Source organism: Podarcis gaigeae (assembly GCF_964106915.1).
Source record: "Podarcis gaigeae genome assembly, chromosome: 2".
Lineage (NCBI taxonomy): Eukaryota > Metazoa > Chordata > Lepidosauria > Squamata > Lacertidae > Podarcis > Podarcis gaigeae.
The window spans coordinates 114709979-114733691 of NC_139679.1; the positions used below are offsets into that span (position 1 = coordinate 114709979).

Consider the following 23713-nt stretch of genomic DNA (forward strand, 5'->3'; position numbering starts at 1 on the left):
TCAGCAGTTCGGAGGCTTTCCTGTAGATAAAGGAAAAGCCATTTAAGCAGATCCAAAATTAAATAACCTGAAGATCCACACATATCACCTGAGCACTTCAGCAAATTGACACCTCCCAAAAGTCTTTCAACATCCTGCTTACCTTATGTTAATCCACTCCTGTTGCTTCCTGCCACCTCCGCTGCTATTGCTCTGCTATTGCTCTGACTCCGTGTCATTGCGTGAGCGGGGACCCTGTTGCAACAGCTTTTTGTGGTGTCTTTTTTTTCTCCTGTTCTTTCAACAAAGATCAGGCTTTGCTTTTTCCAAATCCTGGTGTGGTCTCTGTCTTTTCTTGATGGGTATGGAGCTTTCAATCGTGCTCCTTCCGAGGTCCTGGTCCTCCTCCTGAGGCAGGGACCCCTTGGGGAGGCAATTAAATATTTATTTCACGGTCTCTGGGATCCCCTCCCTCATGTCACCCTCGAGCCCTTCTGCATGTTGCAAAATTAATCAGAATTGCACAAAATCTGGTGTGAAAAGTCCTTCCTTTTGTGTGCCCTGACTCTCCCTCCTTTCAGTTTCACTGGGTCTTCACAGCAGATTAAAAATGACCCAGTCATTTTTTTATTATGAAAGACCCAGTTTCTCCTATTGCTAAAAATGCTGTGTGATCCCAGTCTTCACCTAGGGGGCGGACCCAGTGTTTTTTCACGTTATCAGAGAGGCTGATGATTTTGCCCACACTAGATAGATAGATATATCTTTATTGTCATTGTCCCATGCAGGACAATGAAATTGCAAAACTACATAAAACTACATAAAAACTACATAAAACTACATAAAAATTACATAAAACATTCAAAACCCCCTAAAAACTCTAAAACCCTATTTTAAAATACACTATACTGTAGAAACCCCTTATGCTGCCTTTAGAACCAGAACTGCATTTGTGTAGAAACTGTTTCTCAGGCGGCTAGTCCTAGTCTTTATAAACCTGTACCTTCTTCCAGAAGGCAGAAGCTGAAAGAGATAATTTCTGGGGTGCGTACTATCCTGCGCTATCTCTGCAGCTTTCTTATGGCACCTGGCAGCATAGATTTGATCCAAGGTGGGAAGAGTGCACCCAATTATTCTTTCTGCAGTCTTTACAACCCTGGACAGCATTGTTTTTTCCCTGGCCGTGCAGCTCCCAAACCACACACACAGAATAGAAGCTAATACGCTCTCCACAGTGCAATGGTAAAATGCCATCAACAGGTCCTTTGAGAGATTGTTTTTCCGGAGGATTCTCAGAAAATATAACCTCTTGCTGTGCTCTCTTCACCAGGTCTTTGCTGTTTTCTCCCCAGGTTAGATCATCTCTCAACTCCATTCCGAGAAATCGAAACACTGAGACCTGTTCCACGCACTTCCCCTCAATAATAAGTGGCTGAATATTCAATTTACATTTCCTAAAGTCCACAATGATCTCTTTTGTTTTCTTTAAGTTAAGGAGTAAGTTGTTTTTCCTGCACCACTCCCCCAACTGCTCAACTTCCTTCCTATAAAAATAGGCACCATGACGGAGAGTTGGGCTGCTTCGACTCTTTACATTGAGGCAAATAGCTAGAAATGGAGCAATTTGTGGGGGAAATGGAGTTAGGATTCAGTCATTGGTTTTAAAATTAGTCTGAGGCTCATGTGAAGTTAGGGAAAATACAACCACACTTCTCTCCTGCTCTCACTGGAAATGGTTCCTTAAATGAGCAGCCGCCCAGAGCATTCCTTTTAAAATAAAGGAATTAATTTCCTCTACAAAAAAGAGGCTCTCGGCTCCAGCTAACTCCACAGCTCCATATCAGCAGAGATCTGGACGCATCGAGTCTGAATTTCCTGGAAGGGAAACACGCACATTTGCAGACGGAAAGGAGAGAAAACGAAACCAACTCTCTCTCCCTGGGGCGGTGGCCATGGCTGCTTCTGGGGGTCCCGTCGTGGATCTCTGCGAGGAAGCCACTTGCTCCATCTGCCTGGAGTATTTCCAGGATCCAGTGATCATCCCAGAGTGCGGGCACAACTTCTGCCGATCCTGCCTGATCCAGTATTGGGGGAAATCCGAGGGAGAGGCTTCCTGCCCTCAGTGCAGGGAAAGGGTTGAGAAAAGCAGCATCAGGCGAAACCTGCAGCTGGCAAACGTTGTGGAAATAACCCAGAAATTCAGCCTTCTGGGCAGAAAAAAGGAGACCAAAGGAAAGGGAAGAGTTTGTGAGAAACACCAGGAGCCCCTGAAGCTGTTCTGCAAGGAGGATGAAGCCCCCATCTGCCTGGTTTGTGACAGATCCAAGGAGCACAAAAGCCACGAGGCAGTTCCTATAGAGGAGGCGTCCCAGGAGTACAAGGTAGGAAAACACTCTGGATCAGTGGCGTAGCGTTCCTTGCTGGTGCCCGGGGCATGCCAAACCCCATGGGGACAAGTTGTGCCAGTGGAGCGACCCCCAGTAACTGGGGCTAAGAGGGGAGGCATTGCGCCGCCTGCTCAGCCATGTAGTGGGGAGCTTGGCCAGCCAACGTGGCTGATGATGCCTTTCTTTGAGGGGTGCAAGTCTCACAGTGTACTGCAAGCCCAGCACCGCTTTCTGAGATTTGCAAAAGCTGTGTGTGGCTGGCAGGGTGCCAGACTGTTAGCCCTTCAGATGGAAGACGTTGTGCGAAGGACGTAACGGCTCACAGCAGGCGCCCCCCAGGCTGGCCCATGCTACGCCTCTGCTCATAGGCGCCGACTCCATGGGGCCTGAGGGGGCCCGAGCCCCCTCAAATTCGTTTGGGGGGGCTCTGCCCCCCCAATAATCTAAGAAAATTATTACCGTAAATTTCGCTCTATAACACGCAGATTTTTTCTCCTAAAAAGTAAGGGGAAATGTCTGTGCGTGTTATTGAGCGAATGTGTGGTCCCTGGAGCTGACTCGCCGGAGCGCAGGAGCAAAAATAGGCAAAAATCAGGCAAAAATAAGATCGGGCGGTAGGGCGGGCGGAGGGAAGGCGGAAGCTGCTGCTTTCCTGCATTCTGCCTCAGGGTCTTACTGCCCACCCGCTTCTGTTGCTGCGTTTGCTCAAACTCAACAAAGAGCAGGGAATCCCCTGCCCTCTTGGCAAGCAGAGGGTTAAGGAAAGGATCGAGTCCTTCCTTCTAATTCTTTCCTAGTCACACTGCCGTGCAGGCTCCAGCCCACCACCTCCTCCTCTCCGTGCTTTAGGGATGCAGGTGGGAGAGAGAGAGAGAGAGAGAGAGAGAGAGAGAGAGGGCTGGCTTGGGGGGGGGACTTTTGCCTTTCTTTCCTCCCCCCCCACCCCGTTAAACTCCTCCCCTGCATTCTTAGCCAGCTGCTTCTCCGCACACCCCTCTTGTGCTTCTTGTCCCTTCTGTGTTTTTCCTTCCCTCCCCATTTAAAACGTGTTGACAAAGCACGGATCCACATGGATCCTCAGGATTTTTGCATTGGGTCACCCCAAATTCACCATCAGATCACATAGCATGTTCATGGCTACATCTTGCACCAAAGAAATCACGCACCCACTGTTGCCTAGGGTCACAGTGGTGCAAAAACATGGTTACAAAGCACGGATCCACATGGATCCTCAGGATTTTTGCATTGGGCTACTCCAAACTCACTGTCAGATATTAAAAATCTTTATAAAATAGAGAATTAAATACATACAGAATGTTAAATTTTCAGTTTCGAAATATTAGTACTAGTTTAGTACTGTATTTCTATATTACTATAGTACTGTATTAGTTATTTTCAAATACTTAAATATTTTTAGGGTGTAAGACCCAATTAAAGCCCGTTATTTACATACAGTATTACAGTATTTACATACAGTATTAGGCATACTGTATTAACTTTATTAACTGTATTAAAGCATTAACTTTGAGATATTATTTTTATTTAATGAACCCTCAGCCTTATTCAAAGTAAGCTTAAATTAGCTATTTCACTTATTAATCAAAGTGCTATTACTGTACGACAGCAATATTTTATGTTTTATTCTTTTAATGATAGTTTAGGATTTATTTAAATATCATTTCAGTCTTTTCAGAGCTATATATTCACTGCTCTGTAATAGTCTATAAGCATAATTGTTACTGCAAATTAAATTAGCTTTTTACGAAAATACCGTGCGTGTTTATGTTTTGTTTCTTTTTTCAAAGCCAAAAAGTGTTTCAGGCTTGTCGAGTTTCCCGGAGTGTGGAGTTATAGAGAGTCGAGTTTTCGGGGTTCTAATGTTGATCATATGACTCTAAAATACTTTTAAAAAACTTTAAAACTCACTAATTTTCATCTAAAATTTAGAAAACTTCCCGGGGCAGTATGGGCCCCCCCAATATTTTTTATAAGTCGGCGCCCCTGCCTCTGCTCTGGATTTGCTTGGGGGATGGAATAGCTGTAGGCAAGCCAGGCCTGCAAGATCATAGAGTTGGAAGGGACCCAAGGGTCATCTAGTCCAACCCCCTGCAAGGCAGGAATGACGCCAAGATACTCTTGAAATAATGTCTTCTCCCCACTCCCTCTAGCAGGAGCGTTTGTGCAGCCGTGTGAAACTTAAAACTTCTGAAAACTCGATTCAAAAAACATTTCTTCTTCTTTTCGAGGGATGAATTTCCCTCTATGTCCCCCTGCAGCATATTGGAGTCACTCCCCACAGTTCTTCCTCTGGAAGCAGCTCCCAGTGAAAGCTCCTAGAACTGGAAGGTGGGGCAAGGCAGGGGGCAGGAATGAAGGGAAACCTCCGGAAGGACCCAGGAATGTGGGGCAGGGAGCAAGCATAGGATTCAGTTGCCTGTTATTACTAAAACGCTCGAAAAAGGGAAAGAAAAAACAACCCAGCTGGAATTCTCAGACTAGCTGCCTGAGAAACAGTTTCTATGCAAATGCACTTCTGGTTCTAAAGGCAGCATAAGGGGTTTCTACAGTATAGTGTATTTTAAAATAGGGTTTTAGAGTTTTTAGGGGGGTTTTGAATGTTTTATGTAGTTTTTACGTAGTTTTATGTAGTTTTGTGGTAGTTTTTATGTAGTTTTATGTAGTTTTGCAATTTCATTGTCCTGCATGGGACAATGACAATAAAGATATATCTATCATCTATCATCTATCATCTATCTATATCTATCTATCTATCTATCTATCTATCTATCTATCTATCTATCTATCTATCATCTATCTATCTCTATCTATCTATCTATCTATCTATCTATCTATCTATCTATCATCTATCTATCTATCTATCTAATTTTGTTTTCTTTTCAGGATCAGATCAGCAGCTGCCTAGACAACATGAGAAAGGAGAGAAAGAAAATTCTGGTGTTTAAAGCAGATGCAGAAAAGGAAAGGTAAGACCTGCTTGTAAGCATCACTGTTACTTGGAAGTGAAAAAGTGCTATAGTCAGAAAACCTTTTCAGCAGGGGGCCGGTTCACTGTGCCTCAGATCTTGTGGCAGGCCAAACTACACACACACACACACAGACACATATCTGGAGAGTGAAAGGAGATGCAATCTCTCGGGGGTCGACCCCAGGCCTGGGTGACGGGGATCCCGGTGAAGGGGGGCTTCACTTCCCCCCCTCTCCCCCAGCCCCTCTCCCTGCTTTCCTCCCTCCTCCGCCACTGCTCTCAGCTCTAGCTAGGCAGGGCGGAGAGAAGCCAGGAGGAGGCGCCACCGTGGAGTGTGTGAGGGAGGGGGAAATGGTGCAGCCCAAATGATCAGAATCAGATTCACGCGGCGATTCCCAGACCATCCGCGGGCTAGATCCAGAAGGCAGTTGGGCCGGATCCGGCCCCTGGGCCTTAGTTTGTCTACCCATGGTCTAGAATCAGTATGTGAGGAAACTGAAATGCAGGACATGAAAGACCATTTGAAGGAGGGGGTGGGTCTTGTAGATTTTTATGAAACTCTCTTCCTACTGCCGTGATCTCTCTAAAATGACAGGCATGCCCTTCCAAGTGAATTCTGGTCTTTTTATCATGCAACAGCAGACTAGATATCTGGTGTATTCCCTTCCTTCTATGATTCCTTCTATGATTCTATGATTCCTTTTCCTGTTTTTGCTGGTGCAGAAGCAAATGGAAGCGGAGAGGGAAAAGATGGTGGCTGAGATCAGGCGACTGCACCAGTTTCTGGAAGAACAGGAGAAACGTATTCTGGCCCAGATGGCAGAAGTGGAGAAGGAGATTGCAGCCCAAAGGGAGGAGCAGCTGGCCAGACTCTCCAGGGAAGTCTCCTCTCTTGACAGCCTCATCCGGGAGATGGAGGAGAAGCTTCAGGAACCAGCCAGTGAACTCCTGCAGGTGAGGCCTCATCCTGATGCGAGAGGGTGGAGTGTGCTGCTTCAGACTACAGGCATTTCTTAGTCCTTCCCCACATAAAAATACTGTTGTAAGAGAAACAAACATTACATGAATGGTAAAAGGTGTCAGCATAGTGGTGAGATTGAATCTCTCAGGTGTTTGGGAGACTTGGTCAAAAGAGAAGAAAGGGACCTTTTCTTCATCATCACTGGAGTGGTTGACTTTTGCCATCTCATGGTTATTCCAAAATTATGTGGCACTGCGTATTTTATTGGGGGTCTTTTGTTTTGTGCTTGGCTAACCTCTCACCACTTCAGCTGCTTAGTATTTATAACTGACCTCAGGGCTCTCTGCAGAAATGGCTCCACAGATATCTTTTTCTTTCTTTCCTTCTAGGATATCAGACGCTTCTTGCAGAGGTAAGTGATGGAAATCTACTGCTTTAAGATACTGTATTGGGAAAGTTCCTGTTTAACGGGTGAAAAACGTCCAGAGTTCCAGTTCCTTCATCCAGAGATAGCTTAGGACTCCATCGTCCATTTCACAAAATCACAAACAAAAATAGGGACACGTTTTCACAGTCATTTGTAGCAATTGATCTCATCTATAAACACGGGAACGAAGCTGTTCTCATTACACATCTCTGAAAGCGCTTCTCCGTGATAGATTCATCTATTCTGCAATTGATACAAAAAGCGGGGACATCCCAAAGGGCCTTGTAAATATATTCACTATAATTTACCCATAAATATTTGACGTATTTCAAGCTTCTGCAGGTTTTTCCTCAGAAATAAAAATGTGAGAAAGGGCCCTGCTGGATCCGGCCAGCGGCCCATCTGGTGCAACATCCTGTTTTCACAGTGACTAAGCAGATGCCAGTGCAAAACCCGCAGCAGAGGATACTTCCGTCCTGTGGTTTCAGAGGCACCGAGGCCTTTGACCAGCCATCGCGAATAGCAGCCGCTGAGAGGCTTGTCCTCCAGACAACTACAAACCCTCCCATGTTTAGAACATACTGCTTTACTTTTTATTTTTTTGTCCATTTGTAAAATATAACCACTGTGCTAAAACACATTTATAATATTAATTGCAAAAGCCATTCTAAAGCATTCTGAACTTCCTTATATTTCAGAAATGTACATACCAAACCTATTTTGTTTTGCTCATTAATCACTTGAAATGCCTCACTAAATCTGGTGTAGTCTTAAAATCTCTGTGTAAGGATCCAGTATGGTTCATTTTACTTCCAAAAAAAATTGTGCATATATCAGCTTCTTTATCTTCAGTTTCCTCTTCATATATTTCATTCAAAATGCTTTGAACGCAGGTGTGTGTCAGTTTTCCTTCAACTTCTTAGATACTTTCTAGATTCAGACATCAGCTAGATGCTCCCTTTTGCCATAGAACTCTGCTCCCAAGTCTTCATGATATATATCCATGGGGCCTTTATCATCAGGATGAGACCCCTGCCTTGTCAGAAAGCTCCTTGCATTGGAAGGATGGAGGCTTGACTGTGTTCTTCTCCTCCCAGGTCTCAGGCGAAGGAGAACTTAGAGGATCCTCCTGTGGCTTTTCCTCCTGCTCTGAAGTGGAGGATCTGGGACTTCGGAGATATAAATCCCTTCCTGGAGGGAGTCATGAAGAAATTCAGAGGTAGTAAAGATGGGTTGAAAATATTTTGTACTGGATATTTAAAATTGTTCATTAAAGACTCCAGCTCATTAGCAGTGCCAGGAAAATAGAAGGCTTATTTATTCTCTTTCAGTATCTAGAAGCCACACCTTCATATGTAGATGATTCACAACTGATTTTTCTTATGCAATTGAAAGAGGAGGATAAACCCTTCTTGCTGGTCTCTGGAAGCTCTTATGAGATCTTGGGGGAGCCTCCCAGATTCCAGTCAGCAAGGTAAAGGGCTTGAAAGCTCTTGCCATGAAGGGTTTGGCCACCGTGCAAATCGCTTTTAAGACCTCTGCCATGTTTACAGGACTCTGAGAGGCTCCTGCGAAATCTCATGGGACCGTCTTGGGATCTCAGATGGCAGGGGTGATTCCGGGTATCATTCTGACTTTGCACAATTACAAGTTGTCTATAAAAAGTTGTACTTGACCTCTTCCCATCTCTCAGCCACGCTTTGGGTGCTTTCACGCATCTCACCCATTTCCCAGGTAGCCTCACCTACAGCTTTTCAGGCATCTCCTCTGTTCCTTTGGCTCTGAGATTGATGTAAGGGGGACAGAAGGAGGGAAGGAGGAGGGCTGTCCAGGAGCCAGCCAAGAGCAGAGGGGACTGGGGTTGAGGCCTCCTGTCCTGAAACAGGGGTGTCTGGACCTTTTTGCTGATGGGGAGATCTTCTGGGGGTCCTGCTCCTCCTCCCAAGATTTGGGCAGGCCTGAACCTTGACATCACCCCTGCCCTGGTTATGCAGGGATAGCCAGTATGGAGAGCTTCAGATAGCTTTAACTACAACTCCCATAATCTCCAGCCGGCGTGGCCAGTGGTTAGGGAGGATGGGACTTGTAGTCCACAACACCTGGCTACAATCTCATGAGCTCATATTGTTCTTTCCAGATTTGTTATCTGAATGATGGTGTGATGCTAAATCTCTGTTCCCTTTTCTCTTCCAGACACTGTGGAATATGGACTTCAGCTGCGAAAAGGTACATTTAATAATAATAATAATAATAATAATAATAATAATAATAATAATTTATTCATACCCCGCTCATCTGGCTGAGTTTATTCAGCCATTTCTGAATCAAACAGAGGAACTAATTCGGGAGAGATGGGATCCGCATCTCAAAAGACCAGGCCACTGCAGCTCTTCCATCCATGCCTTATTTCCCTTATTTCCCAGAGGCATCTGTTCCGTAAGAGCAGCCTGCTGGGCTAGAGGGGCTCTTGGCCTGATCCAGGACGGCTGGCTTTTCTGTGCCAAATCTCCATAAGACACAGGGGTGGTGTGAAGCCAAAGGCTCCCGGCACATGAGGGGGAAATATCCCTTTGAGTCATACAGGACCCCCACCCCTTTTATGTAAGAGTAAGGTGTAAGAGTGGGAAATGCAGGAGCACAAATAGCTCAGAAAATGGCTGCAACAACCTTTGGGTGTGAGAAGGTGAGTGGGTTCTGGTGTCAGTGGAGGGAGGTGGGGGCTGCCTAAGTGTGAACTCCAGGGGTCCGGCTTCCCTGCAAGATTGGGGGTCTTGTATTGGAGCGGAGACATGGCTTCCCTGCTAAAACAAGAGAAACCTGAGTAAATTTAAAAGAGCAGGGCAGAATTACACCACAGACCAGGGGAGAAAGGGCTCAATGGGAAGACAGAAGTCCAGTCTGGCCTGATCCTGAACACCACAAAAAGGGATCCATAAGAGCTGGAAAAGGTACAGCTGGTATGGCTGGGAGGTTGCCTGCTCTTGATAGGGTTACACTTCCTCTGAAGGAGCAGGTTTGTAGCTTGGGGGTCCTCCTTGATCCTTTGCAGTCACTCAAGTCTCAGGTGGCCTCAGTGGCCCAGAGTGCTACGCCCCTATCTGGACAGGGATAGCCTAATTACTGTGGTCCATGCTCTGGTAACCTCAAGGTTAGATTACTGCAAAGCGTTATATGTAGGGCTGCCCCTGAAGACGGTTCAGAAACGTAAGTTGGTGCAGAATTCAGCGGCCAGGTTGCTCACCAAAGCAAGACGGTTTGAGCATATTACTCTGGTCTGACTGCTTGTTGTTGTTGTTGTTTAGTCGTTTAGTCGTGTCCGACTCTTCGTGACCCCATGGACCAGAGAACGCCAGGCACCTCTGTCCTCCACTGCCTCCCGCAGTTTGGTCAAACTCATGCTGGTAACCTCGAAAACACTATCCAACCATCTCGTCCTCTGCCGTCCCCTTCTCCTTGTGCCCTCCATCTTTCCCAACATCAGGGTCTTCTCCAGGGAGTCTTCTCTTCTCATGAGGTGGCCAAAGTACTGGAGCCTCAGCTTCAGGATCTGTCCTTCCAGGGCTAATTTCCTTAAGAATGGATAGGTTTGATCTTCTTGCAGTCCATGGGACTCTCAAGAGTCTCCTCCAGCACCATAATTCAAAAGCATCAATTCTTCGGCGATCAGCCTTCTTTATGGTCCAGCTCTCACTTCCATACATCACTACTGGGAAAACCATAGCTTTAACTATACGAACCTTTGTTGGCAAGGTGATGTCTCTACTTCTCAAGATGCTGTCTAGACCTGTCATTGCCCTTCTCCCAAGAAGCAGGAGTCTTTTAATTTCGTGGCTGCTGTCACCATCTGCAGTGATCATGGAGCCCAAGAAAGTAAAATCTCTCGCTACCTCCATTTCTTCCCCTTCTATTTGCCAGGAGGTGATGGGACCAGTGGCCATGATCTTCGTTTTTTTGATGTTGAGCTTCAGACCATATTTTGCGCTCTCCTCTTTCACCCTCATTAAAAGGTTCTTTAATTCCTCCTCACTTTCTGCCATCAAGGTTGTGTCATCTGCATATCTGAGGTTGTTGATATTTCTTCCGGCAATCTTAATTCCGGCTAGGGATTCATCCAGCCCAGCCTTTCGCATGATGAATTCTGCATATAAGTTAAATAAGCAGGGAGACAAAATACAGCCTTGTTGTACTCCTTTCCCAATTTTGAACCAATCAGTTGTTCCATATCCAGTTCTAACTGTAGCTTCTTGTCCCACATAGAGATTTCTCAGGAGACAGATGAGGTGAACTGGCACTCCCATTTCTTTAAGAACTTGCCATAGTTTGCCGTGGTCGACACAGTCAAAGGCTTTTGCATAGTCAATGAAGCAGAAGTAGATGTCTTTCTGGAACTCTCTAGCTTTCTCCATAATCCAGCGCATGTTTGCAATTTGGTCTCTGGTTCCTCTGCCTCTTCTAAATCCAGCTTGCACTTCTGGGAGTTCTCGGTCCACATACTGCTTGAGCCTTCCTTGTAGAATTTTAAGCATAACCTTGCTAGCGTGTGAAATGAGTGCAATTGTGCGGTAGTTGGAGCATTCTTTGGCACTGCCCTTCTTTGCGATTGGGATGTAGACTGATCTTCTCCAATCTTCTGGCCACTGCTGAGTTTTCCAAACTTGCTGGCATATTGAGTGTAGCACCTTAACAGCATCATCTTTTAAAATTTTAAATAGTTCAGCTGGAATACCATCACTTCCACTGGCCTTGTTATTTGCAGTGCTTTCTAAGGCCCATTTGACTTCACTTTCCAGGATGTCTGGCTCAAGGTCAGCAACCACACTACCTGGGGTATACGAGACATCCATTTCTTTCTGGTATAATTCCTCTGTGTATTCTTGCCACCTCTTCTTGATGTCTTCTGCTTCTGTTAGGTCCTTTCCACTTTTGTCCTTTATTATGGAAATCTTTGTATGAAATGTTCCTTTCATATCTCCAATTTTCTTGAACAGGTCTGACTGCACTGGCTACCAATTAGTTTCTGGGCCCAATTCAAAGTGCTGGTTTTGACCTATAAAGCCTTAAATGGTTCAGGACCACAATGTCTCAAGGACCGCCCCTTCCCCCATAAACCTTCCCGGACCCTGAGATCATCTTCCAAGGCCTTTCTTTGTGTGCCTCCTCCTCGAGGATCAGAGGGTGGCAACACGAGAGCAAGGCCTTCTCTGCAGTGGCTCCCCATCTGTGGAATACTCTCCCCAGGGAAGTTTGCCTAGCAGATGTTAGGATATTTCCGTTCCACCTTAAAAGGGAGCAGGCTTTGTGAGTCATGGAGTCTGCGTATTTCCTGTTCACAGGAAGTTTATGTTTTCTTTGCTTTCATTTCACTCTTTGTGCCTGAGCAGACCGAAGCAGGCAGTCATGTTTTTTCTTTGTTCTGACCAACGCTGAATAAACTTGTAAATATGCTCTCCTGCGTGCATCTTTCGCTGTGCGAATTCTGCTGATAGAGCGTGCATCAGCTCTGGAATGTGGCAAGCTATTTTCTGGAGCTCGTGTCGCTAATTGCTGATACTGTATCTATGGGAGATCGATGGACACCCGGAGGCGACGTGGGGGCCATGATGGGCTTTATCTCCCTGGCAGTATCCCAACAGCATCTACATTACACACCTTTAGGCGCCAGGCAACCATGTTCCTTTTTAACCAGGCCTTTGGTTGATCTTATTGATATCTTATTGATATCCAACACCCTTTTAGAATGTGGGTTTTGGGGGGGGCGTTATTGGGTTATTGCTTTTGCTTTGATTTTATATACAGTGGTACCTTGGTTTTGGAACACTTAGTTTATAAACAACTTGGAAAAAGAACACTGCAAACCCGGAAGTAGGTGTTCCGGTTTGTGAATTTTGCACAACGTGGAACGTTCTCCCTCGGAAGGGGGTGGGCTCTCCTTCCTTGGAGGTTTTTAAGCAGAGGTTGGACGGCCATTTGTCACGGATGTTTTCACCGAGATTCCTGTATTGCAGGGGGTTGGGCTAGATGACCCCGGGGGTCTCTTCCAACTCTACGATTCTATGATGTGCTGTCATGAGTCCCAAGTAGGACATTTCACACAGGGGGCGGGGTTTCTTGCTTTTTATGCACTACCTGCAAGGATGGAGTATAACATACTTTAAATATACAACTGAAACCTGAATGGTGGTTACAAGGAGGGTGAGAACACCTGCTGCCAGATTTACCTGGCATGTCAAACGTGGTCTGTAATGTGATGTGAGGTAAAAGATCAAGATGTGAATTAGGGAGTCCCTATTTTGACTCCCTTCTGCTATGAACTGTGGGGGGTGGGGGTGGCCTTAGACAAGCCAGTGTCTATCAGCCTCAGTCCTCCCATCTGAAAGATGGGCATAGTAAGATTCACTTAACTTACAGGATCGTTGCAAGAGTTATATGTAGATAATGTGCGCTAAGTACTTCAAACGCTTGAAAGAACTGCAAATGTTTCAAGAAACCTTACTAAGAACTTGATGAACATTCCTCTCTCGAATGCAGATCCATGGAGACCCTGTTCATTTCAGAGGGGATGCTATTTCTGTCATGTGCCTAATGAAAAGTCAGGTTCCAGTTGAGGTTGTTTTTCTTCTCTTTCCTCCTCTGCCCCCACAGAAAACGTAACTTTGGATCCAGACACAGCAAATCCCCGGCTCATCCTGTCTGAGGATCGCAAGAGTGTGAGATGGGGGGAAGTCTATCAAGACCTGCCAGACAACCCTGAGAGATTTGACATGCATGGCTATGTGCTGGGATGTGAGGGTTTCACATCAGGCAGACATTTCTGGGAGGTCACTGTGGGAAGAGAGGAGAGGAGGAAGTGGATGGTTGCCCTAAAGCCTATGAAGAGGAAGGGCCTTTTCTCTTTTGGTCCTACCTGGGTAAAAGTGTATCAAGAGCTGACAGACATCCCTGAGAGATTTGACAGACATTTCTATGTGCTGGGAAGTGAGGCGTTCAGGGAAGACAGGTGTTTCTGGGATGGCTTTGTGGGGTGCGAGGGGGAATGGGCCGTGGGGGTGGCCAGAGAGTCTGTGAAGAGGAAAGGCAAATTCACAACTGGTCCTAAGGAAGGGATCTGGCGCATAGGGAAGTGGGGTGATCAATACAGGGTCTCCACCTTCGATGGGCCCCCTGTTTCGATTCTGGGTGGGAAGCCCAAGAGGATCCGAGTGGCCCTGAACTGTGAAGGGGGACGGGTGTCCTTTTACAATGCAGATACAGCAGTCCTCCTCCACTCATTCCCAGCAGCCTCCTTCTCAGGAGAGACCCTCCAGCCCTACTTTTACGTGAGGGAGAAAGGGAATCTGACAGTCTCTTGAGTGTAGAGACAGACAAGCTTCCCAGTTCACTGCTAAGTATGCTTTTCAGTGCCAGCAATCCTAAATCAGCAGAGCGATGCGCAACATCAAAGCGCTTCAGGCAACGAAGCCAGTAACTCACAGAGGCAATTAAGCACAGACAGATGTATTTTACTACCGGGTCAAAAGCATAATGGTTGCCATTTACAGTTTGTCTGCTGAAGCGTTTCTTAGTTAGAGTTTTCCAGGCTTTCCATCCCTTTCTTGCATTCTGTCAGCTTGCAAGATAAATGCGGACTAAACACAGTTTTTATACAGCTTCTGTTAGAACAGAAGCAGCTCCTCTCACAGATGTGGCCTTGACAAAAGGTCCAGCTTTCTGACAGCTTCTAGCAATTTCCAGAATCTTCTGGAATCTTCAAGAACTTTCAGTTAGTTCTGGAAAGACTGAACGCTCACCCTCACGCCAACAACTCATCACCACAATGACATTTCAGTCGTCTCAACCAAAATCCCTTTCCCTCAGCTTATGTGGCAATTCAGCAGAATCTCTCTGTCCAAAGAGATCCAAAATTTGTGCGCGACTCACTTAGGCATTCGCAGCCTTGTGCATTTTGTCAAAACAAAAATAAATAAATAGAGTTTAGGAGACTGGGGGCGGTGACTGTCAGAAGGGGCCGGGTGAGATCTCACAAGAACCTCCAGAGCCCAGAAAGCAAGATGGAGGCTCACAATTTTGGTGCCCTGCTCTGGAAAGTGTTTCTAAGCCCTCCACTTTGCTTACTGACCTCCAGGAAAGGTTCCTCAAAGCATTTGCAGGGGTCTCCCTGACTTGACTTGCTAATCCCCAGAACGAAAGAGCCTCTGGCAGTTCCAAGGCCAGAACAGAGTCAATTTGGGGGATTTCAGGGAGCGGTAGTAAATTCCCATTTATACAATTATTTTCTCTAAGCTAACTGTTATGTACTGAAGTTCTCACCCTGGGCCAGCAGGAGGATACTGTAGATAATTATGCAAATAAAGGATCGAAAAGTGACGTTCAGTGATTGGATCGTTTTAGAAAATGGCAACAGTTACATTGTTCTGGAGCTCTATATAAGCAGGCTGACTGAGCTCCTCAGTTTAGTTCTGTTCCAGCTTACAAATAAAGAGCTGCTTTGGAAGAATCCCTGTGTCGTCTGATATGTTCGCCCACAATGTAACAGTGACTTCTTGCAAACAATCAGATACATCTACAGTGTTGCCTCAGGTTGTGGACGTAATCCATTTGGGAGTGTGCTGGGCCTGGAGGTTAACCTGAGCAATGCGGTTCAGGTCCGGTCCTGAATTCAAGGATTCCACGAGGAGACAGTCCGACAGGGCCAAGGCAGGACACGAGGCAGGAAACCAGGCTAGGTCGGGCACAGGGTTTCAGGCAGGTTCTAGCAAACAACAATGTTGCTCCCACAACCTGGGGTGGGGTCCGACAGCCTTTTATCTTTGTCAGGGTAATGGTCGGTCCTGATCCCCCGGTGACTCAACTCCTTGTCTCGCCTGAAGGCGAGCACTCCTCCTGCGAGTACTCAGGTCTCTCCTTCTCTCAGACCTTATCTCTGCAGCTCGGGAGATGTCGTGGGTTACTAGACCCAGAGGCAGCCTCAACCTCTCCTGACCCAATCGATAGTGAAGCAGTTGTAAGTGATGGCCCAGCTGGAGGCAAGGAGGTAATCCCCGTATCTGGAGCCAGGGCAGGCTCAGGTCCCTGATTCGGCCCAGCTGGTGCTTGTTGCAGGGGAACCTGTGCAGGCCAGTGACTCTTCAGAATCAGGCACCAGACTTGGTTCAAATGCCGCCTGAGGCAAAGAATCTGGTGCGGACTGAGACTCCTCTGGTTCTGAGTCTGAGCCCAAGTCCCAGGCCATCACAGGGAGGCACATCCACAACCCAAAGCGTCCATAAGATGAAGTGCCGTGTCTGCGCATGCACGTGGTGCAATTTCGAGCTTCTGCACATGTGCAAATGGCGAAACCCGGAAGTAACCAGTTCTGGGACTTCCGGGTTTGCCGCTGTCCATAACTAGAAATTATGTTACCTGAAGGCAACATATCTATAGGTATGACCCTATATGTTTTTGGAGATCACCTCTTATCCCTTTTTGTAACATGCCTGAACAAATGTGGAAATATGCTTCATCTGTTAACTTGCTTGATTTTATTAAAGATTCTACTTATTGTTGCTCCTGTGTTATTTCAGACCCGGTGGTATAATGGCCCCATCCACCCCACATGACACTTTCCCCCAGGGATATAAACAAGGTGATATCCCATCTGATTCCCACAGCAATAGTTTGCCGCTGCCCCCACTTTGCTACTTAACCATTTCAACTTCATTTCCTCATTTCTGCCACCCAAAAGCTGATTCTCAAATCAGAAGTGAGGGCAGCATGACTTTCTAATCTTCTCTGAGCTCTATGGAGCGAAGAGGAAATTTAATCTACAGCCCTGGGCCCACTTCCCCGGGAGCAAGTCCCTTTGAACTTAATGGGATTTACTTCTGAGTAGACATAGGAGTGCCTATGTTTTTATAGATTGATGAAAAGGGTTAGCTCACAGGTTTTGGTGATTCTCTTCTTCACACAGCACATTGTGTGGTGTCGGCCACTGACTTCCACACCCTCTTAAAGGCAAAATAAAAAAACCAAAAAAATTCTTGAAAAAGATCATTTAAAAAACTCCTCCAGAAAAAAAATATTCCAAAAGAACCAAGTCTTTTTAAAAAATAAATCCATTTAAAAGTCCTTAAAAGAATCCTTCCAAAAATTGTTCAGTAGCATCTTTGAGACCACTTAAGTTTGTTGTGGGTATGCGCTTTCATCTGCTTGCACACTTCCTCAGATACACTGAAGCTTTTTCCTGTAAGACCAATTGCAGTCGTTAACAGTCATCAACAGGGTTACCACACCTATTAGCCAATCACCCATTCCCACCACCCTTCTGAGTAATACCCCACCCCGCCCTCTCACTGTTGTGCCCTCTCACTGTTGTGCCCTCTCACTGTTGTTCGCCTCCACAGCTTCAGCTTATTCAGAGGTAGACTGCCTCTGCGCCAGGAGGTTCCTCATAGCATGATGTTGGGTTCTGGCAGCCCCAGAAACAGTTCCCTTCTGACCTGACCTGCTGCTGCCACAGGGCCTGTGCAGATAACACATATCTTCATGATTAACATAAGCAAAACATTAATGTCTAAATAGAGATAAACTGCTCCCCCGCTACTTTTTGTGTGTCTTCCCAGACGTTTTGTGCTGGCTACAGGATGTCCACCTCCAAAAGCTTTCAGAAGTCTCCCCTGGGACACCTCAGCCCTTTCTTAAGTGCTGGACCCTTCTGCAAAAGGAACCAGAATCTATGAGGATCCAGAATCTGAATCTGAATGAGGTTTCTGGTGGATTTATAATTGTCTTAATTGTTTTCTCTTCATTTCTACACTTAAAAATATACCCAAATTAAGGGAAAATAAAATCCTCACTTCATCTTGGATCAAATGAAGCAGAGTAAAATTTGTAAAAGGATCAACATTGAACATCATAATTTATTTGTAATATTTTTTTATTAGGAATATTGATCAACCACCAACAATAATAACTTTAGCAGTACAGTGGTACCTTGGTTTGTGAACAGTCTGGTTTGCATACGTTTTGGATTACAAACTCATCAAACCCAGAAGTGCGTGTCCCGGTTTGCACTCTCTTTTTGGATTATAACACATTTTTTCTGGATTACTAACAAAAAATTTTTGGAGGCCCCATTGGCGAAAGCGCGCCTTGGGTTACAACCTGTTTTGGTTTATGAATGGACCTCCGGAACGGATTACTGTTGTAAACCAAGGTACCACTGTATCTAAAAAAACACCAGATTTTCTCAGCCCAAAGCCTCCTGCAGCAGCGCCTCCAGCTCTCCTTCCGTTCATTGGATCACTCCAGGAGCTAAGATCACGAAAGATCTCCCTATCCATTTTCTTAGCATCTGCACCATGTTGCCAAGCCCTCTTCAGAGATGTGCTCCCAAGCCCTCATTGTGAAGTTATTTCATGTTGCAGCTGATGTTCAGGTATTCCTGTATCAACAGTGAAGCTCTGAAAGGGGATTTAAATCCAGTTTGGGTTCTGCCATAACCCTTGCTTTCTTGCCTTTCTCCCGCAATGGTGTCTGCCATGGGTGTAGACAGAGGGGGGCAGGGAGGTCAGCTGCCACCCTAAATCAAGTGAATAAATGTTGTTGTTTAGTCATTTAAACGTGTCCAACTCTTCGTGACCCCATGGACCAGAGCACGCCAGGCACTCCTATCTTCCACTGCCTCCCGCAGTTTGGCCAAACTCAAGCTGGTATCTTCGAGAACACTGTCCAACCATCTCGTCCTCTGTCGTCCCCTTCTCCTAGTGCCCTCCATCTTTCCCAACATCAGGGTCTTTTCCAGGGAGTCTTCTCTTCTCATGAGGTGGCCAAAGTATTGGAGCCTCAGCTTCACGATCTGTCCTTCCAGTGAGCACTCAGGGCTGATTTCCTTAAGAATGGATGCATTTGATCTTCTTGCAGTCCATGGGACTCTCAAGAGTCTCCTCCAGCACCAGAATTCAAAAGCATCAATTCTTTGGCGATCAGCCTTCTTTATGGTCCAGCTCTCACTTCCATACATAGTGAATAAATAAAAACACTTAACTACCCGACAAACTGTGTCATAGATTGCTCAGTTCTGCCCTCCCTCCCCCAATCCCTAGCTGCGTATTAGTTTGTGGAAAACTTATTTCTTCTTTCTTCTTCTTTGGCAATCACTCTTAGCCGAGTAATATTGTCTTCCATAAACACGGTTTTAACAATGAGTCCGTAAGTGTACAAGTTTATTAAATTTGTGAAGTCCATGCCTTTACACAAAATACCATAATGTAGCACCCTGCTTGTGGTTAACGCTTAGCTGGAATGAAATATTCAACGCAGCAATAGAGAAATTAAAATAATAATTTATTTGTCAGACAAATAAATGAGAGGCTCAGTGGTATATGGTTACCAAGCTCTGGCCTGGCCTCCTGCCATCCTGGCCAGCACTTATATTTCCTTAATCCAGCCCCCTTGCTCCTCCTGTGGCTGCCTCTGTCCAATCAGCCTGGTTGAAATTCCTATTGGCTGTTTGCTAGAACCAATCACAAAAGATACACCCACTTCCTTCTGTCCTTATAAGGGAGACAAAGAGCTATATATAAATGACAAATAATAATATATCTTACATGGAATCTTAATTACCAGCTCACCTCTTGCCCTCCTTGCCCTATTGCCTTCTAAAACAAATAGTTAATCTTACATTTTTATCTTCAAGGATCTTGAGTTAATCATCATTGAAAGATCTCCTTCATTTGAGGGTCTTTTAAACAAATGCCTGACAACTATATATCAAGAGTGTTCGATGGCGTCTCCTGTCTGGCAGGAGGCTGGGCTCATTTGCCCCTCTGGTCTCCTATTGCAATATGACTCTATGAAATAAGAATCTAGCATTTCTTAAATCCTTTGCATAATTACATTTAAGCCAATATATTTAAGCTAATATATTTCATACATTATCATAGGTAGCCTCTTAAAAGAATAAAGCTTCTCAAAGTAAAAAGGAAGGAACTCAGTAAAAAACAGCTTTTAAAAAGAAGCCTCTTCAGTTTACACCCCCCCTTTCACCCTCCTTTCCAGCCTCAAAATAAAATAGAAAGAAGCTTCTTCTCCAGCCAAGCCAGTTGCCTTTTTTTCACTGCTCTTGGCCTTAGAAAATACAGCTCAAGGTTTAACGAGAGGCCCATGGTATCATTTTACTATTTGCCCATTCCTAATTGTGTTTTGCAATCTGCAAGGTCAGTTGTCTGTAATTCCTTTTTTTTTTATGACTTTGAGAATTGTTTTTTCTGCTATAAATCAGGGGGCCCCTTTGTCTTAGGAGAATAACATTGCCAAGGCCTTTTCTAAGCAGCTGGTCTTTTGCCTGGCATGAAACATTTGAAAATCTTTTTAAGCTCATTTTAAATACAAGCAAGCCTTAATAAAATATAGAAGCTCTGATAAAAAATGCAGGCTTATGACTAGATGCCTCATTCCCCCCTTTCAAGCTCAAGGACCTTCATCCCAAGTGTCCTTGATAGCTTGACCTTCATCATATTCCTGAGGTAAAGCTCTGTATAGGGCCATGATATGAGGTAAAGTTTCATTTGAAACCATCTTGCTAATTGTACTTCTAAAACATGAAATGATACATGGCATCATACATAAAACCAATACTACTACTGTCAAGAAAAACAAGCAAGACAATAGTATCCCTTTGAGTCCTGCGACATTAGGTAACCAATTGGTGAGCCATCCCATATCCCATCCTTCCCATGTTTGTACTGGGACATGTGCTATATTCTCCATCTTTGTGGCCAACACACGGATTGCCTCACCATTATCAGAAATGTTAAAGCAACAGGCATTCCCTGTCAAGTTCAAGACTCCACATAGGCCTCCCTGCCTGGCAAGTACATAATCCATTCCCATTTTCAGCTGCAAAATGGCGGCTCTACTTTCATCCAACTGTTGTGCAATAAGTCTCAAACTCTGGGCCGTTGCATTGGTTACAAGTTCCACTACTGCTTGCAATCGAATTATTCTGTTTAGATTATTAAATAGGATCCCGTGCCCCTTGTATGAGCTCACCAGGATTCCAGGAGGCAGGATCATAATAGGCTATAATGCGCTCTGGTGGCCAATCATCAGTATCGCTCCAACTTTGGGTACTTCCTCCTGCTATATGAGAAATATCAGCGTTTCTTCGTGTACGCTTGGCCGAACTAGTGGGCATAATCCACATTGGCGGTAATACCCATCCCAAGAAACAAGTCCCACTCCATTTGGAAGGGAGTTTCTTGTATGCCCATTCTCCACATATCCACCACAACCATCGGGTCTGAGGTTTTTGGTACGTGGAGTGCAGAAGGCGAAATATCAAAAGGGGTAGAGAGTTCACAGTGCAGTATGTTAGATTGCCTTTTTCTGTCACAGTTATGTTCCATACCACTTTCCATGCATGAATAAAAGGAGGTGCACAGGGCAAGGTATTCCGAGTTCGATAGGTAGTACCGTTTGCCCAGGTTTGACTATTCTTAATATAATCCCAAGTATGGTGACAATGAGAAGAGCCTATCATGGTAGGATCAGCTGCATCTGATGATTTATGCACACAGATTTCCCCTTGCACAGGTATAACTCGTATTGGTTTAGTTGAGTTCCATCCGGGGAAATTCTGTACTTCTGTTTGGTGTGGCATTTCGCTTACCATACCAATGGCACTTAATGGTATTGGTAATAAGGGCATACCTCCCTCTGAATCATCTGGCCCAAGAGAGCAAACAAGGCAATTAGTCCTATTTGCAACATTGGCTACCATCTCAGCTAAGCCTACCCACATATTGTGGTCATGGCGGAATCCATATTTAGCAATTTTGGTCAGATTCACGGACCCTTCCCCTTCCCAAGGGATCAGGATTAATAATAAAATCATGTTGATGTCTAGCATATGCATTCCTTCCACAAAAGATTACCTTATTGTGATAGCAAATAATTATTAGCCCCAATATAATTCCCCCAGTGACAGAAATGGGGAACCACCAAGACCAAAACATATATCCCGCGGATCCCCAATGAGTAATATCACTTATAATTGTTCCACAAGGGGGCAGTCAATCAATTGTATAAGAGAATCTTCCCGTTCACAGTCGCTGGTTCAGACGCTCCTCAAGCTTCAGGCGTGCGCAGGTCAGCCAGCTTCCAGGTTGTGGCTGCAGCAGGCCGGTCGTCTAAATGTTGCCCGTGACCTAGCCCGTTCCCGGTAGGGCTAGATACAGGGGTTTTTGGAGAGAGTTAGTTTTAAAGGATTAGAGGGGTCACCTTTGCACGTCCAACTGCCTTCGGACTTCTTCAAACGAGAGTGATGAATCCAGGGGGTCACCTCAGCTACCTTCACCGCTGTTGGAGTAGAGAGCAAGACGGTGTAAGGTCCACGCCACTTAGGTGCAAGTGGATCGCGTTTCCACTCTTTCACCCATACACTATCGCCAGCCTGGAACTGATGAATCGGCTCGGCAATGCTGCACGGCGTGCGTTCGAGGGCCCACCTGTTAAGAGAAACAAAAACACGGGAGAGAGATTGCACTTGTCCCTGTGTCACATAGTCTCCTATTTGTTTAAGGTCAGCTGGAATATCCTGAACAAAGGAGGGCGGTCTCCCATACAGGAGCTCAAAAGGTGACAACTTAAGTCTTTTTGTGGGTGCACACCGAACACGAAACAGTGTTATGGGTAACACATCTACCCATCCCAATCCCGTTTCCTGGGTTAATTTTGCCAATTGGGTTTTCAGAGTCCGATTCATTCTTTCAGTTTTCCCTGAACTCTGAGGCCTATATGCTGCATGCAGTCTCCATTTTACTTGTAGGACTCGACATACATCTTGTACTACTTGATCAATGAACGCTGGCCCATTATCACTTCCAATGCATCTAGGTAATCCAAACCTTGGGATCAATTCAGTGAGGAGTCTCTTAGTTACCTCTCGTGCTTTTTCAGTTCGGGTGGGAAAAGCTTCAACCCATCCGGTAAGAGTATCTACAAATACAAGGAGATACTTGAATCCCTTAGAAGGGACCAGCTCTGTGAAGTCCACAATTAGGCTTCCCATGGGGACGTATCCCACATGCTGAATTCCAGGAGGTTGTACTGGTCCCTGCCTGGGATTGTTTTTAGCACAAAGAACACATTTCTGTGAAATGCAAGTTGCTAATTGTGATAGATTAATAATATACAACTTCCGACTGAGACTCTCTCTGGTTGCAGTACCGCCAAGGTGAGTAGATTCATGATAATTTCTTACAATTGTGCCTGCTAGATGATGAGGTACATAAATCCTATTGTCCGGCAGGATCATCCAACCGTCCTTCACAACCGCTCCTTCCTGTTCAGCCCACTTCCTCTCTTCTGGGGTATAGTGAGGTTTAACTTCTTCTGGAACTACCTCTGGTATGAGGGCTGCTATAAATCCTCCCACAGGCTTTTGGGCTGCCTCTCGGGCTGCTTTGTCAGCAGCATGATTTCTTCTGGTTATTGGATCCCTTCCTCGTCCATGACCTTTGCAGTGCATTACAGCAATCTGTTCTGGAGCCCATACTGCTTCTAACAGGATTTCTACTTCAGGTCCATATTTCAAGGCCTTCCCGTGGGCTCCTATTAGACCTCTTTCTTTCCATAGAGCTCCATGTGCATGCAGGGTTAAGAAGGCATATTTAGAATCAGTATAGATGTTTGCCTTACATCCAGCTGCCAATTGCAGAGCTCTAGTTAAGCCTATAAGTTCAGCTTTTTGTGCTGAGGTGCCAGCAGGCAAAGCTTCAGCTTCCACAACTTCCTCATTGGTGACCACAGCATATCCTGCTCGTCTGGCACCTTCATGCAGGTAACTGCTACCATCAGTATAATATACAACATCTGGATTTTTCAATGGCTCATCTTTCAGATCAGGTCTACTGGAATAAACTTCATCCATTATTTGGAGACAATCATGTGATTCTTCATCATCTACCTCTGGTAGGGGCAGCAAAGTCACTGGA

The 23713-nt window shown here is 45.4% G+C and overlaps 2 protein-coding genes and 1 long non-coding RNA gene across 3 annotated transcripts in view; 2 read left to right on the top strand and 1 right to left on the bottom strand.

Moving 5' to 3' along the window:
• The first annotated feature begins 1334 nt into the window (after positions 1–1334).
• LOC310837658 (E3 ubiquitin-protein ligase TRIM7-like) overlaps positions 1335–23713 on the top strand; it is a 50696-nt gene continuing 28317 nt past the window's right edge. The window contains exon 1 of the mRNA XM_083724601.1: positions 1335–2360. Coding sequence (XP_083580727.1) covers positions 1932–2360 — 429 coding nt within the window. The 5' untranslated portion in view covers positions 1335–1931. The remainder of the gene's footprint in view (positions 2361–23713) is intronic.
• Positions 5703–14153, top strand: LOC310837762 (E3 ubiquitin-protein ligase TRIM7-like; the record flags this gene model as incomplete). The annotated part of the gene is given in 7 exon segments (XM_083724838.1): positions 5703–5834; positions 6076–6306; positions 6703–6725; positions 7838–7959; positions 8934–8966; positions 13383–14086; positions 14088–14153. Coding segments are annotated over 7 exon segments (1296 nt in total). The 5' UTR covers positions 5703–5717.
• On the bottom strand, positions 13828–15803 carry LOC310838140. The gene is made up of 2 exons (XR_014560719.1): positions 15272–15803; positions 13828–15020 (listed from the first exon to the last, which is right to left on the bottom strand). It is a non-coding gene; the product is annotated as an uncharacterized lncRNA (long non-coding RNA).